The following is an 18,144-nucleotide window of genomic DNA, read 5'->3' on the forward strand; positions in this document are numbered from 1 at the left end:
CTATTCCGAATAGCGCTGAATAGCGCTGATTGGTTGCTTCAATGACGCATTCTCCATTCCGCAGTCTTTTTCCGCACCGTGTGATTTCACCGTAAGGCTTCCTTAAATTTATCTTTAGATGCTCAATAGCCAATGAAATAATTCGTAAAGCATCTAAAGATAAATTTAAGGAAGCCTTAAATATAAAGCTGGTTCTACATTAGTCGCATCGCAACGTCGCAAGCGTCCAACGTCAAGCTAGCTCGACTCTGATTGGATCATAACGCTTGCGACACGCTTGCGATGCTGCGATGCGATCAATGTAGAATCAGCTTAAGGCCTGACAATGGCTGCGTTCAGCAGAACGTTTGTTTGCAACTGTTGGAAGTTTCCTTCGCGCTAATTGGATCATACTTTTAGATCTAGAAGAATGGTCCTATCTCAGCAGACAATCATAAAACGGTTGCAAAACTGTTGAGTCTGCTGAACGCAGCCTATGAGTACGGGCATAAATCTAGTGACTTTAGTCATGTCGTGACTTTTTATAGGGACTCTAGCGGGGATTATTGGCTGGGGCCATTTGGCAACACTGCGAACGGTTTGAATTTGAATGATGGAGTAGATGGGGTTAGGAGAGATTGGTTTTTTGTCAATATTTGTTAGGTCTAGTCATGATTCAGATGATTTGGTATAATCTTGTGTGATTTTCGTTAACAATTTTGACAGGATGGTAGAAAACGAGATAAGGACAACATGCTTGAAATACATAAAGACTCTGAAGTGTAAGTTGCAAACGTCCATGACTGGGTGCTATTTTGTATACGCTTACTGAAGTTTTGCTCGCGTCGCATGCTCCTGTCACAGTTCTTACTTAGGCCCGTATTCGTAGTCAGGCCTTATATTTAAGGCTTCCTTAAATTTATCTTCGGATGCTGTACGAATTATTTCATTGGCTACTGAGAGCATCTAAAGATAAATTTAAGGAAGAGCCGTAAGTATAAGGTCTGACTATGAATACGGGCATTAGTTCAACGCGCTCATCCTACTCATTAGAGTGAATAGGAGTTATGGTAAGAGCATATTGGAGTATTCGGCGCGAAACACCTCGAAAAACCTCGATAGTTGTCGGTGTCGTTATGTGTCTTATGCTCGATATTTCGTTATATCTTGCATGCCAAATTTGTGATTGTACTCGCAAGTGATGGCATAACTTCGTTGCATTCTCTATTGGATTTTCCGAATAAATGAACCATCTTATCTCGAGGATCGTTAAGTAAGCTTTAGCAAATCGTCAATTCTCATCAAATATGAGATATTTTGTATGATAAAGAAGTTACACAATGCACATAATAACACCAACAACTACGAATGGACATACATAGATTAGTACTTCTGATCTACTTGTGTTGCACATACTATAATACTTTGCTTTCTATAAATGAAGCATGTTTTATATGTTTTTATATAGCTTTTAAAGATATTTTGGCCATATTATTAGCTAAAAGTATCACTCAAATGTCAGCCAAAATGAGTTAGCCAGTATTATAAAAAAAATTGTAATGATACTGGTTCGTGAACATCTGAAATCAACTGCAAAAAATAAAACGAATAATTTGACATAATGGTTTTATGCAACAAAATGGCCATATTTTTTAATAATAGCCAGTTTTACTACATCTGATGAGTTTGATCGGTCGATTATTTTATTGCAACTAAGTTGTAAACCACTGAGGATGTAAACCATTGCAGTGTATAGATTTGGAATACTGGGCATTACTTAAAAAAAGTGTGTATTACGCTAATTGATATGAAATTTTGCATTATTGGGAATTGTAGTACATTACTAGGACATTAATTGGATATTACTAGGGCATTAATAAGCATTACTTAACGGGTTTAAAAAATTGAGTATTAGACATTACTGAGCATTAGTAAACATTGGTGTATATAATTTTGGTCAACGGTTTATCTTTTGATTAGAACTGACAACATCTATCATTCAATAGAAATTATCAATCACAATTGTCACTTATTCGATTGATCAAGCTGATCGGAGATGGTAAAATCAGCTCATAGGATATCCAAATAAACTTTTACACGAATATCTATTTATTATTGTTTGATCGGTATATTTAATTATCTATATTTTTTAATATCATATACATGTATACAAAGTTCAAAATTTAATTAATGATTATATTTAAATTAATAGTTAATGATCAGAAATTTGGAATTACTTTTTTTATTTCTTTTAGTAAAAGGCACAAACGTAGAGTTTGACACATGTCTTACCACATTACAAGATCAAGCTGCCACAAGGGGATTAGATGACGATATTCTCAATCAGCTCTTAGATGTTATTATACATATAGATTTAGGTCAGTATCTTGTTAATAAATATTAACATAAGTATTTCATAAATTTGAAAGGCTATATGATCTGTATGTATATGTTCAAATAAACTAAATTTTAAATTTATATTTATCAGGTGCAATGAAACGGGTGTCGTTGATAAAATGTTTGATTCCACGGTACAAACTGTCTGAGAAAATAGTGAAAACTGTAATCACTTGGTGTCTTTCTTCATTAAATAATTTGCCATTTACCGTTAGTGTAATTATTATACAATGGATCATAGGTAATTTAATTCTTAATCTAAGATCTGCTTGCATTTACTGTAAATATATTTAATATATATTATTTATTATAACCTAGAAATATATATATATGTGTGTATGTTTACACACATACAATAATATATTGAAAATATTATGTTAATGATTAGGTATATGGGATTATGAATTAGTAGATAGAAAAGTAATCAACATCTATTATGACATCTTCTTTTATATTATGCTCAAGAAACAGAAACTGGTAATGTATACATTCTTTATATAAATATTTTATATTTAATATTTATTCTTAAGAAGAGAAATGTAAAAATATGACTTCATATATTTCTTCAGTATTAAGAAGGTTCAATATAATTTAAAGAATTTTACCTTGATATTTTAATATATATCTTTATTATGTATTAATGTCTAATGGTTGAAGTATATCTTGCTTAAATTAAGCTAATAGTAAAGTATTCTGTATCATGTACAAATGTAAATTTTAGGCACGTTATATAGCACGTCTTATTTATGTGCTGACTAAACCAGAAGATGTTTCACGCAGAGATGTCACAAGATTATTAATACTTCAGAAAAGTTACTCTAAACCTCCAACACATATTATTGCATTACTTTCGTAAGTATAATTGTATATAATATTTGCTTCATTATTAAAAATACTTATTGAACGTGTTTATAGCTTATTTAAATCATATAAACCAGAATTAGTACCTGAGAAAATAGAATCAGTAAATATAGAAAGTGTATGGAAACCTATTCCTGAAATCATACGATTAGCATTGGAAGATGCCAGAGATCGTGCGGAAATTCTACAATCTTGTCAAAGCACTCAACCTTTCTTTAAGTGGAACGTAATACAGGTATAAACAATGTATGAGTATAATATGATATGTAGAATATGATATATATAATATGAATTTAAAATAGATTATAAAAATTGTTATTTGTATAGAATTTAAAAGTTAAAAAAAGAACAAAGGCGCTCCTACCATCTGTTGGTTATTTTCATATGGGTTCAAGTATTTTTAAAGATAAAGATGCAAAGTCAATTTTTGATATAAATAGGTGAGTAATATATCTGAACTAATATATTTTTTTTCTGTCACTTATATTGATATTAATATACGATGTTAATATACAATATATATATATATATATATGTGTGTGTGTGTATTGTGTGTGTGTGTATCAGTATAGAAGAATTAGGAAAGTATCATCAGAATGTTGAATTGCCTTGCAATGCTGTTTCGCTTTTGGCAAATATGATTGGTTACCATCTTCTTACATTCGCGGACTTTCAGTACCAAAGTAGATTTTCGTACAATCTTTACAATACGCTTACAAGAGGTATGTGTCTATTGATTATTTTCTTGCTACTACAAAAAACTATTTAATATAAATTATTAATATATAACTTTCTGTTAAGCTGTATATATTTTAAAACCAATATATTACTGTTTTAGCATTTATACTGGAAAATGGAAAGTTTTCCAAGGAGGAAATGGATAAATTTTTAACTATGACAATCGAATTTTCTCGATACATGCAGGAAGGAATACTTATAGTTAAACTATTCTTTGATGAATATTTATATTACAATTCAGGAGAACATTTGTTAAGGTTGCTAGATTTGTTGCAATGGATGACTTCTATATCAGTGACTGGTAACTATGAAGCTATTCTAGCTGGTCTTATAAAATGTTAACATATTAAATTAAAATATTATATTTATATTTTCAGAGTTACGAGAAAACATTCTACTACATGTACAGAATATATTTTATGAATCAAGTTTAAACGTAAAATGTGAAATAATTAGATCTCTACAGAAACTAATTACGAACTTGGTAAGGATTCGATATATTTTCTCAATTTGTAACATATCCATATTTTTAGTTAATTTTCCATATATAATTTCTACGTGTTTGTTTAATATCGTTATAAGATAACAATATTAAACACATAGAAATTATATGTAAATATTGATTGTGACAGGAGTACGGAAGATTAATTTTTTTGCAAAATACAAATTGCATGTACGTTAACAGTTTATTTTCTTTACATATATGTATAATTGTTACATTACAATTCACTACAGTTTGTAAGACAAGGACTTGAAGAACAGGATCAATATGCATCATCCTTTTTGCAACAAGGTCGATTAGAAGATTTAGCAGAGATCATACCTGTGATTACAACAATATTAGAAAATCTTATTATTTGTGGGTTGAACATACACAATTACGATATCATATTGTTATCAGAATGTTTAGCATTTTATGAAGAGGTATATACAAAAATTGTAAATAATGTAATTAAAATGTTTAACTGGTTAATTTGTAAGTATTTATTTGTGTTTGTTTCAAAGATCTGTACATTAGAAAGCCGTAGTTGTGTATTATCTTGGACATTGCCGCCACCAGCAGTCATCTATGGAGCATTTATTACGAAGAGTTGTGCTATCTTGTCGAGAATTTGTAGATTACTATTGAGGTATTAATTTTGTTTAATAATTCATTGCTTTTTAAATTAATTTCATTCTATACTATTGATACTTGAATTATTACAGATATCGCGAAATGAGTCCACATTTACGCCAGATTATGCTATCAGATAAATACGAAGAAAAAATTTGTATTTTATCTATTTATGCAAATGATATTTATAAAGCATTATGGTATGATGAGGTACGTACGAACAAGAAATAAAATGCTAAATAAACTTGTTATTATATACAAATAAGCGGTATTAAAAGAAATATTTAAACAGTCTTTTAGTGAGAGTGGTAACATTTTGAAAAATCTTTCAAAAAAAGTACGCAACGATTTAGGAGATTGTGATCTGGAGACTTTATTGAATATTAGCAATCATTATGCTATATTATCCTACAGATGCACACTAAGTAAAAGAGGCTTAAAAATAAATACAAAAGAGGTAAATATTAAAATATCTATTACAAATTTTTTTAACTTCAAATTCATTTAAACAACTAATAACTTGTAATTCACTGTAAAGTAATATAAATTAATATATTAAAGAAAGTTTTAAATTATGATTTTTCAATTTATTTAAAACAAATAATTTAATAAAAAGAAGGAAATTTGATTGATTTTAGAAATTGTACATATTTCAGGATTGGGAAATGTTACTTTCCCGTTACTTTTTATAATAAACAATTTGACAATGACATTGCAATTTTTTATGACAGTAACGCTAACTAACTAAACTCTAAGATTGTGCCAAAGTTGAAAAAGTCACTTTGAGAAATAATTTATCACCATTATGCGTTACCTACTGAAAAAATAAGAAATGAGTAACACGTAACGTTACTCATTACAAGTAACGATTGACTTTTTCAACTCTGGTGTTACCATTACCGTAATAAAAAATTTGCAATGTCGTTATCACATAAATCGTTATTATAACAAGATAACAATCAACAAAGTAACGACGTTACAATAACTTCCCATCTCTGCATATTTAATTCTTTAAAACAAATATTTTGATTGAACTTTCTCATGCATACACTCGGTCTCTTAATGTCATTCTTATTAATTTTCTAGGATGCTAAGACTATGGCTTTTTATTATTTCCCGGCAGTAAATGAATTTCTCGCTGCATTTAATGAATGACTGTCTCAAATTAAAAAAAAATATTTTTTATATATATTTCTTAATGTATATTTATATCTATTGTATAAACTAGAAATTGTAAAAATTCACGCCAAAATATTAAGCGCTCCGCTTTGATCGAATATGACTCTCTTCGCTTATTTGATTTAACCTTTTTCTTAAAAAAAAAAAAAATAAATAAATAAAATTTCTTAAGAAATGTTTTTTAAATGAGTAAAATTAGTTTTTAATGTAATTATCTCTAATCATGATTATGTAGTCATCCATAATCCACAAGATTTTTATATGAAATAAATGATTTCAAGATGAATTAAATAATAATGATGATACTCAGAGAGAAATCGAACAACGATAAAGAAGTTATTATACTAAAAATAACTAAAATTCTATCTATAAAAATGGAAATCTTTTACATAAAGACGATTCGTTGCACAATATCGATCAAATCTATTGTCAACTACAAACTAATAATACCACTTGCTATAGAACATAGTTATAAGTCTATTATTATTGTTATATATATTGTTGCAAGAATGTATATTATTAGGCCTGTTCTTTTTGGTTGAACTTTTGCATCAGTTTATCTTTCTTTCTCTTCTTTCCTCCTGGAGAGAAAAGAAAGAAAGATGAATTGGTGCAAAAGTTCAGCCAAAAAGAACAGGCCTATTAATTACATCTGAATCAGTTGTATATATATTTAAAAGAAAGTTTTTAACATTTTTTAATAGAAACTATTTATGAAATATCTTTTAAAAATTCTTGTAAATATAATATTGTATTCGTCTCTAATATTCAATTGAACGATCATATTTAAAAAATACATTTACAAATTTTTTTTTATTAATATTATTATATTAATTATATAATATTATAGTACGTTATATTTAATAGTTGTAATATGTAATTTAAACTTTTGTAGTTACTTTTTTGTTCGAAAATGCACTATATTTTTATTAAAAATGTTGAAAACTACTTTTCTGATTTCCTTTAATATTGCATCAAGTATTTCACAAAAGTTTAATAAGTCAAATATGTATTTTTTTTCATTGTGTATGACTATTCAATTGCGATCGTTTTTATTTCCAATATATGATATTGAGGGATTAGAGAAGTCCGAATTATTGATGACAATAAAGATCTCACTTTCTATTGCTCGTCTAGTCCCATTCAGCATTAGCGACCAAGTAGTGTATCTAAAACATTTATCAAAGTTCAGTGTAAAATAAAAAGATAATATATAATCGATTGTACAAAAAATTTGTGTAAAAAGAGCATTGAGTAAATAAGATTGTAAGATTAATGGCATATTATATAAAGTATCGAAAAATATTTATTAATATATAAATAAAAAAAAATAAAAGATATAATTTTAAAAAACTGAAACTTTTTTGTATATATACCACAAAAAAATTTAATTTCTAAAAATTAAGATTCAAGGAAAAATTTCACTTCTCTCTTTTCCAAATTCATAAATATTATATATAGATAAGGCCACATACGCCGATATGCTATATTTTATTAGATATTAACATAAAGAAGTTAAATGCAACAAAAGGAAACGTTTCTACACAGTAATCATGGAAATTAAATATATGATAGAATTTATTTTTGTCATTACATTTCGATAATGTCTCATATCATTCAACTTCTTTATTTACTTAAACTTTAACTCCTATGATTAATTAACGCAAAGAGTAGCATTATTTCCAATAATGTAAACAAAATGTGCTAGCTTGTGTCACATACTCTAGTGGATTTAGTCTTATATTTTCTGATTGAATACACTAAGGGCAGTGACTTTAGCTTAAATCGTAAAAAATTTGTTCAGTGTAAAAAGAATATATACATCATAAAAATTATGAAACTAATTTTAACGAATGTATGTCATATATGGCACGAACAGATTAATTATTTAATAAAATATCGGCCATACCTTATCATATCTTGTACTTAATGTGTGATAAGATATTTATACGATATTCACATATTAATTTTTCTATTGATTTTTCCTATCAACGTATTATTCAAATCTTTAATAATTTTTCTATATTATAATAATTTTTCATGTTGCTTTTCTTGCTGCCAATATATTACTTTTCTTCAGCTAATTGCAAACTAAAGGTTAAATTTTGTATCTGTAAATAATCGCGAAATATAAGAAAGACAACGCATTTTATATTATACCTTCAGTGTAATGTTTTTTGCACAATATCCGATATACATCTTTACAATAAAAACTGAGTTCTAAAAATACAATTAATTAGATTTGTAAAATTGTGTGTAAAAATATTTCTTTTCGTGAAAATATTTTATGAATGGACAAAATAAACAATATAGTTCAGATGAATATACTTTAGATTTTTAAAAAATTAATATTTATGAAAATGACATGATTCGAACGCGCTTAACATCATAAAGATACTATAAGTGATAAATAAATACTTTTAATGTGTATGTATTAATGTATATGTAGATGACTAATACAAAAAAAACAATAACTAATGTGTTCTATCGCATTATTTATGTCTTTGTTGCAGATTCTAGAATATGCAATTTCAGTCAGTTATATGTATATATAAATCGAAAATAAATATCTCATTGAACACAATACATTCGTTTCATACGTTTAAACTTGCAATTTTAAAAAGTACTTTTCACAAAACACCGATGCATTGAATTTCCATAATTTGTACAAAGAATAGTTCATTGTCACAATTCTAAATTAATGTCACGATTCCAGCTTTAGTTTCTTATTATATTTACGTAAATAAAATAAACACTATTGTAATACGTGAATCTGAATTCATGAATACTGCAAACTAGACTACACCTTTTTATGTAATAGACACTTTAAAACCAAATTTAACATTTACTATAAAAACAGCCCGCATTCGCCCAAATAATGCAAATTGATCTTATGTGTCTCATATAAAAAATATTGAAATGAAAGGATTTCTTAATCAATAAATTCTTGATTGATTATATAAAAATGAATGTATAAAGATTTAATTTTCTTACTCATCGTATTTTTATGCTATCATTATAATTTTGTATATAGATTCATTATAATTTACAATGTTTAATTATATTATTAACACATATCTATATATGTGCTAATAATATTTAAATAATTCCTATTATAATATCTCATATAGAAAATTTTATGAATATAAACATAAAATATTTATACATTTAGAAAAAGACACCAAGAGATATTAAATGTATAGTAAACTATAGAATACAAAAATTCTTTTGAGTGAATAAAAATTATTTGAGCAAGAACGAGCTGTTGGTAGTACGGAATTATATTAATTAGTATGCATTTTTTTAGAATATAGAATCCAAATTGTAAAATAAAATGATTTTCATCTCCATAATACTTTCCATAAAATATTAAGAAACTAAAATATTTTCGGTCACATTTCAATCGATTACAAGCATTGTGAAAGCTAATCATTACAATGGATAAATCATTACATGGATAAAGTCATGTGTTTCATCTTGATCATCTTTGTTTTAAATTTTGAATATCTATCTTTGGCACAATATTTTAATTAAACAAAACTAGTTACCATTAAACATGAAAATAAAATTAATGGAAACATAAATGTACAGGTCATAATTCACAATATGCATGTACGTAGACAATGTGTAGTTCTTTTTGAACCTGTACTAATCATTTGTCCAAAGAAGCATATATAGAAGTTTTATCTATTGATAAATAAACTCCAAAAAATTAATCAATTCTATAATTAAAAACGTTTTCTACGCATATTTATACATACATTCACATACATATTCATGTATGTGCATATACATACATAGATGTAGATACATCTCTATATGCGAAGAGTTATATATTTAGATGTATATAAATACAAATATATACATATATGTATTCATATTTACATTTGTATTACATATAGTGAATTCCATATTACATATATATCTATATTTGTATTTATAATGTGATATTGCTAACAAAAGTAACTATCTAGGATGATAATCAGTTCATTTGATGTGTACTTGATAATTATGCCCCTGTGTATATTGTATACATAAGTGCATATATGTATCTCTATTTTTATTCCTAACACTCACACATTTGTTCATGCACTATATGGAAACGAATGTACGCTTCACTTCACTTTTAGCAATAACACTTTTGTACATAGAGCAGTATCATATCGAAAGAACGAGATATAGACAACAGTTTCACATTTAACAGTAGAGCGATAAAATAAAACAGATCAGTCCCAACTGCCGTCAGTTTCTACTTCGTTAAGTGCATCTTCTGCATCAGAGATCATACTTTCATACGATAAATCTGGCTCATCTTCTAGGAACTCATCCCGTTTTCTTTTGTTCAAGCCTAACTTGCGTTTCTTCGTTGTGAACGCAAGCTCATCCTCTGGCGTTCGCTCCTTGCGGAACTCATAGACTAGTGGATAAATATGTTCAATTGCTGCTTGGACAGCAGCAACGTTAGGTGCTATAACACAATAAACAATTATTGTATAATTATATACCTTTATGTCAATTAATTTACAATGATTCATAAAACAAACATAAAAATATATTATGATATTTATGAAACACAAAAATTTTTAATGTTTAACTTCTGATATATATTTAATGTTTCTATTTTATTCAATTAAAACTTTTAAGAAATGCTGTACTATATAATCAAAACCAAAATATCTAATGTAAAAATATTTATTCGTGTAAAAAAATATTGATATATTTTGTGATAAAATAATTTCATAAAATTCCTAATATAATTTTATGTGATCAAGGATATACAGAGATTAAAAATCTTAGTAAAATAAGTATCAAAAATGACTATAAGTTTCTTTATAATAACAAAATGTATAATTATAATACCAACCTGTTACAGTAACACTTCCTGTAGAAAATATCTTCAGAGTAGCTTTTGGTTCTTTTAGTTTATATGTGACACCAGGGTGTAATTCTGGCTCATAACTGTAAATCACATAAAAATATTTATATAACTATCGTATATTTATATATTTGTATATAATTATTAACTAACACATTGATAATAATCAGAAAGTTAGACTTTTTACATCGGGAAAAATACTTTAAATACTAGTATGCTAATGAAATAATTTTTTAAATAAACTGAAAAGATATGTTTGTAGTATGCTATAATTATTAAATGTGCATTCTTTTATACTTACTCAGCATTTTCTTTGTGATGCACTGAAAATGATGTTATTTTGATAGCAAATGGCATACAACAAGTGCCTAATACATTGACCACCCTATAATTACTGAATCTCACTTTGAATCCAAGTTTTTGAAGGCAACGGGCAAATTTGCGTGCTGCGATTTTTGCTTGAATTTCACTGGTTGCACCAGTGCAAGTTACTTTACCAGATGACCAGATGGATGCTGTAGTATATGGTCGCCTTAATTTCATCGTTATCATCTAAAAATACCACAAACAAAAATTTATATTCTAAATCATGTCTATATATGCTTTAATGTATAGTCTTTTATTCTGAATATATTATTATTTATAAATAGAAAATATTAAATAGTAAATAAAAAATATATACTTAATAAATTATCAAGATAATTTACGTATTATATAATTATAAATTTTTATTCGCTAAAATTTAAAATATTGCAGACAACAATAAACTTAGATATGCAAATTTATAGGTTTTCAAATCGTTTCATATATCGCTACGATAAATCGTATTTGAAGCTTCAAAAAATTATTGATCTAAAAATTATATTTTATTGCTTTTTCATGAATTTTTCTATAATATTTTCTACTCGATAGAAAAACATATGACACAAGTTTTACATGTTAATCAGCATGTCTCAAGGATATTTTATTACAACTTTTATTAAGTTGTAATATAATATGTGTAAGAATGCTGCGTTTAGGAAAAAACTGTTTCAAGAAACAGTTGTATATCTCTAAGTAATTAAATCATATAATAGTTTTAAGAATGATATTGCGATATTATCTTTTTAATTAGAGAAAAATTTTTTCCCGATGTATATAATAAAATATACAACTCAAAGTAAAGATAAATTCTGTACAAATTAAATATTTTATTTAAAATCTATGTAAATTGTTTTCAAAATTCAGTTGTTTTCTTTCTAAATAGAGGCTTGTATGTAGATAAATTCCAAAGACAAAACATGGACTACACAATCTGTATACAATTGGTCGACAAAAATGAGAGAGACAGGGCGCAAAGATAGCCAGTCTCTTTCTGTTCTATGTAATGTTAGAAAGAAAAGTACATTGACTGTCTTCACACATCCTCTTTGTCATTTTTGTTGACCATGCTAGACGTTAGATATTCTATTTAGATACAAATGACATGGCTCATATTCTATATTTTTGATAGATTCTTAGTAGATGTTGGCTTGTAATTATATAGCAATAATAATTTTTAGTATACTGGATAGCTGCTAGAACAATTACTTATCAAACAATTTGTTTCTCAAAGTTATCGTTTTACACATAATATTATGAATTTTGTAAGTGAAGAAAAAATATTCCATTGTGATAAAAACGAAGTACTCAAAATATAAATGTCTTAATTCGGGCAAATCAGAATACTGTTTTGTCCCTTTGTGAATATAAACTTTCAAATAATAATGATAAATAAGTTTTAAAATAAGTCTAGTCTTCCATTGTGAAATCTAGAAAAGTGACTTACAATTCTGTTTGATAAAGATTGCAAATGTAATAAAACTAATAACAAAACCAAGATCTACATAGAACTAGCATTTTCATCTTGAAAGCTTTATCAAGAATTACAATGTAGTAGAAGAAAAATCATTTCTTATTGAAAAGGCAAGTATAGAAAAATCATCAACACATACCCCATTTTCTCTTCTGTATTCAACATTAGATCCATTGAGCGCTATTTCCCGCAAATTCAAATGACATCTTAAACTAAAGCTGCAAACTACATTGTTAATAACAATATCAAGTTCCGGAGGCTCTTCATGGGGTTCTTCATGAGATTGTTCACGAGTCTCTTCATGAGGTTTTTCGGCATGATCAACATATGGTTGAAGTTGACCATCAAACAATCTATTGTCTTTTTCTTCTGTACAGGAATTTGCGTTGTCCAAATTATTAACATCATTTACGTGATTCAGTGATTTATTTGTTAATGGTTTCATGCCATTTTCTTGAATAGCAGTTGCCATAATATTGTGTACCTGCAACATATAATAATAAAAGAATTATATATATACTCTTTATATTGCATTCAAATTTTCTCAGACTTTAATATGTTAAAATATATTTTGATGTACAGATTCAATTAACACTTAATATATTTAAGTGAACAAAGAAAATTTTCTTTTATTACTATAACAATTTATATGTATAATTGAATAAGGTAATTGAATAACATAGGACATAAAATACAATAAATAAAAACAATTATTATTTACACATAATAATAGACAATTTTATATTTTGTAAAAAACTAATTACGAATTTAACATATTTTGCAATAATAGATATAAATATATTAAGATAATTTTCAATATTTAATAATATTCTGTATTATAAATTATAATTGTACTCTAATATTAATTTTTGATATACCAATAATTAAACTTCTAATTTTTATTAAAGTACACAAACACACACACACACACATCATACTTATGCCTGTGTGTGAGAAATTAAATATATAAATAAAAATAATAAAGTTGTATCAATTTTATTATATTTTTAAAATTTAATTTGCAAAATAATATCTATTTTTAATATGCACAATTAAAATATTCAATTGCTTCAATATTCAATAATTTATATAAAAACTGCAACATTTCATCTACTGGAATATTCTATAGAAATAGAGGACATAATTACAAAGTATATATTCTGAGAGTATATATAATTGTATAATATATAAGAAAGAAATGACTATCCCAAGGTTATTTTTTACAACTGAATTAATATACACTTTTTGTACTTAAAGTAAAATAGATAAATACTATAAATAAATACTGAAATTTTTTTTACGAACGAGAAGAAAGTCTTAACGCAGTCTAGTGCATCAAGAAAGACCAAATCTCTTAGTTATTTCTAATAACTTTTAACAATAATTATTAACACATTTATCATAATATAGATTTCTATTGAACAAATACAAAATGTAATTCATATAATGTTTAAAAAAATATAGTAACTAATAAAATCTACACTTTACGATAGATGCCAATAAAGATGTCAACAATAATGATCAGATTCATATAAAAAATTACTAAGCATGCAAAATGTGTAGTGAATTATACAGTGAGTTAGGAGTTGACTTTAATCGTTATAAAAATAACGTTTATTTAAGATCTCTTCGTGCAAAGAAACTCAACTAGCAAGTAATGGAACGCGATGTGAATAGTCGATTTAAATCGGCCGAATTATCATAGCGCTCGGTGAAATAGCGATCGGGATTTGCGTTGTAATCGACAGATCAACGAGGCAAACGAAAGATCGTGCATCCGAACGATCCTCGACGAAGCAGGATCGCGTGAATCACGAGGGAGAGGACCGAGCGGATGCTGGGAACGTATGATGTTCGCGAGAGATCCACACGTGATGGGAAGGGCAGTTCGCGCGTCGTGAGACGGTAACACGAGATTACGGTTCGATATCGAAGTGCCGACACAACGAACGTCGCGTTGAAAAAACAGCGGGAATCATCGAGCGGCGCCGGGAACGAAGTATGACCGCCTCGCAGCACCCTCCGAGAATGTTCCGCGAGCGAGACATTTGCGAGATTACTTGTTAAGTAATTGTACGAGGAAGGGAGGTCCCCGAAAGGATGGGCAACTTACAGGTTACACTATACCAAGCGACTGTAATCCGTCGCACGTAGATTAAGAGTAACGTCTTTGTTGACAAGTGCCAGCGGAACACAAAGTTAGCTCAATAACAACTAATGCCATTGTTCTCAGCCATATTCGCTAGACTGGCAACTACTGGCGACCCAAGCGGCCAACTGAAGACCGCAGGGCTACTTACGATACAAAGATAGCGAAGTCGTGACTGTACAGTCGTAGACAGAATAGTTGCGACACTTGTTTTTAATAGGTTTCGGAACGCAGTTACGCAGCCTGCTCACCAATTGTAATTGTAATGTAATTGGTCCTTACTTATGGATCCATAAATAAGAACCAATCGTTTGATGAGCAGGCTATTTTCTGAAACCCATTGAAAAAAGTGTTGCAATTATACCATCTATACGACTGTACGCGCTACGAGTGTGGTAATTGGTCGCGAGACTCGGAAACGTTATGAGCAACTTATGGCTAAGGCTATTTTCACATTGTTTGGCTTAGACGAAATCAAGTTTAGAGAAATATTTAAAAAATTATTCATACATATCAATGACATTTACACGGCTTGATTTACGCCACAGTTAGGCCGGAATCAGACTAGGTATTAAAGATTGAGATTGAAGATTGAAAGATTGAAATTTGACCAATCAAAACAATAGGAGCTAAAATTCCTTTGCCCTCATTGGTCCAATTTCAATCTTTAATCTTCGATCTCAATCTTCAATGCGTAATCTGATTCCGGCCTTATAACTGATTATAACATCGATGTTATGAAATTGGCCAATCATATTCCTTTAAAGAATGGAATGACAAACATTCATACTCAGTGAACGCTTACATCTTATTGGCATATTCCATTAGAACTAAAAATATTGACCAAACAAGTATAACCCCGGATCTACAATAGGTGTTTTAAGCCTTAAGTCGTAAGAAATTGACCAATTACGAATCATAGTCGATTATTCTCCTCGAATTCGACTGTAATTGGTCAATTTCTTACGGTTTAAGTCTTAAAACATCTATTGCAGATCCGGGGTTAGAATTGGGTCAGAGTACAAGAACTGACCAATCACAGTCGAGTATTCTCCTGTTACAGTCGAATGACAGTGGGTGCATTCAGTACTACAACCGCTCATTGAGCGCTCAGTGAGCTCTTGCATCTGATTGGCATATTCTGTTAGAACTAAAAATATAGACCGAAAATCTCAGAGGTTTTCAACCACGAATTTTAAAGCTTAAAAATATATTATATCTAATGAGATAAATGTTTATATATTAGGATATAAATAGATCAAAGTATACCTACATCGATCTACTTTGATCAGGTCAAAATGAAGATCTTAAGATCTCTTTAGATCTAATGAGATCTATATATATATAGTGAAATCTTCATTTTTTCCCGAATATTTATTTAATTTATATTAAAATTTATATTAATATTATATAATTATTAATATTCTCGGTTTAGTTACAGAACTGCCGATATCTAAGGAAAAAAATAAGCTAAGCTAATCCGGTTCAGAATATACCCTCAATGTGATTGGTCCATTATTGGTCAACAGCCAGAGTTGGCAGTCAGGTCGGCTTGCATACTTTCGGGTCAAACATGGGTTAACCGAACCGAGTCAGGTTCAAATCCATTCCATTCGAAAACGCTGAGAGAGGTCTAGCCGGCCTTTTTCCTGTTATCGTCGAAATCGCCCGTACACTACCGCTAGTACATCCATTTTCAATTTAGGAACTACGTGACTATACATTTTCTAACACTATCGATAAAATCGTATCGTCGAAAGTAGATGTGGTTCGTGTCTGTACTAAATCCTCAAGATAGAAGCGTGCTGACTATCCATAGGAGGGATTTTCTTTAAATATCAAATTTAAATATAAATATTTAAATAAAAAATTTAAATATAAATATCAAATATAAATATAAATATATATATATAAATATAAATATAAATAACAAATATCCAATATATCAAATTTAAATATCAAATCAAATTGATTTGTAATTAATAATCTTGAATGTTTGTTGGTAAACCTAACAAAATTATAAAAAAATCACTATTTGTTAAAATTACCTTTATAAAAAAAAGTTCTTTTTTTAACCATTATTTTTCCCATTAAATTGCCAAAAAACTATTATTATTTTAAAAAATTGATTATTTTTTTTTAGGTTTACCGTATGGGGAGAAAATAGTTATAATTAATGTGTAAAAAGCGTAAATCAGTGCGTTGAGCCATTTTCTCTCTACAATGTCAGCAAATTTGAAAAAACATGTTTCAAGAAAAATGAGTTTAAAGTTTTGAGTGTGTGTTGGAATACTTCTGTTTTTTTAGTAACTACAATAAATTTCTTTTATTCGACGATTTCTGAATCATAAAACGGTTCATTCTCTTCATGAAATTTTATGAAATGTTTCTTTGTTCGAAAAAGTAACAGCCGTACGGCGCGCCGCTACGAATCGAAACTCAAACGTGTCTAATTGTTACCTATGCATCATTTCAGTAAACTATGAATAACTCCGTATTCTACGTATTTCTATGAACAATTTTGGTAACATATATTTTCAAGACTATTAACTTTCCGAAAATGCAATTAAAAAAATCAATTTTTTTTATCTTCCAAACCACCCCAAAAGAAGAAAATTAGGAAGTACGTGTAATTAAATGATAACATTATTTAAAAAACGTTTCAAAATGTTTGAAAGTAAAAATGTGTTATAAAAAATGCTGGTTATTATGTATTGGAATATTAACGTTATGATTATATAACGGCGAGCTACTAACAAATGATTACTTATATAAGTAATCGTTAAAATTTTGTCACCTAATAGCGGAAATACTGAAGGAAACAATAATATCTACACTGGTCATAATACCCTTCTCCTCTATTATTCAAAATATATCAGACAGAATAATCAATTTGATTGTTAATAACTTTTTAATAATTAACAAGCAACGGTTAAAACCTTCTGAAGGTCACTCAGGATCATAATCTCGATAACATATGTCAAGATCAAGGTAATTAGAACTGGTTCTCTTATACT

General features: G+C 28.2%; 2 protein-coding genes across 2 annotated transcripts; one reads left to right on the forward strand and one right to left on the reverse strand.

Moving 5' to 3' along the window:
* Window positions 1-600: 600 nt before the first annotated feature.
* On the forward strand, window positions 601-6,251 carry LOC108731101 (centromere protein I). The gene is made up of 15 exons (XM_018461194.1): window positions 601-761; window positions 2,235-2,357; window positions 2,468-2,617; window positions 2,765-2,853; window positions 3,098-3,228; window positions 3,292-3,472; window positions 3,565-3,677; window positions 3,805-3,959; window positions 4,076-4,276; window positions 4,353-4,459; window positions 4,711-4,899; window positions 4,981-5,105; window positions 5,182-5,299; window positions 5,382-5,546; window positions 6,176-6,251. The coding sequence occupies exons 1-15, from the start codon at window positions 707-709 to the stop codon at window positions 6,242-6,244; spliced, it is 1,971 nt and encodes a 656-aa protein (XP_018316696.1). The 5' UTR covers window positions 601-706; the 3' UTR covers window positions 6,245-6,251.
* Window positions 6,252-10,251: 4,000 nt separating this feature from the next.
* Window positions 10,252-15,234, reverse strand: Trf2 (TATA box binding protein-related factor 2). The gene is made up of 5 exons (XM_018461193.1): window positions 15,092-15,234; window positions 13,118-13,462; window positions 11,446-11,696; window positions 11,133-11,227; window positions 10,252-10,736 (listed from the first exon to the last, which is right to left on the reverse strand). The coding sequence occupies exons 2-5, from the start codon at window positions 13,448-13,450 to the stop codon at window positions 10,495-10,497; spliced, it is 921 nt and encodes a 306-aa protein (XP_018316695.1). The 5' UTR covers window positions 13,451-13,462; window positions 15,092-15,234; the 3' UTR covers window positions 10,252-10,494.
* Between the last annotated feature and the right edge of the window lie 2,910 nt (window positions 15,235-18,144).

The sequence above is a fragment of the Mycetomoellerius zeteki genome, unplaced genomic scaffold (genome assembly GCF_001594055.1).
Source record: "Mycetomoellerius zeteki isolate Tzet28-1 unplaced genomic scaffold, Tzet1.0 scaffold120, whole genome shotgun sequence".
NCBI lineage: Eukaryota > Metazoa > Arthropoda > Insecta > Hymenoptera > Formicidae > Mycetomoellerius > Mycetomoellerius zeteki.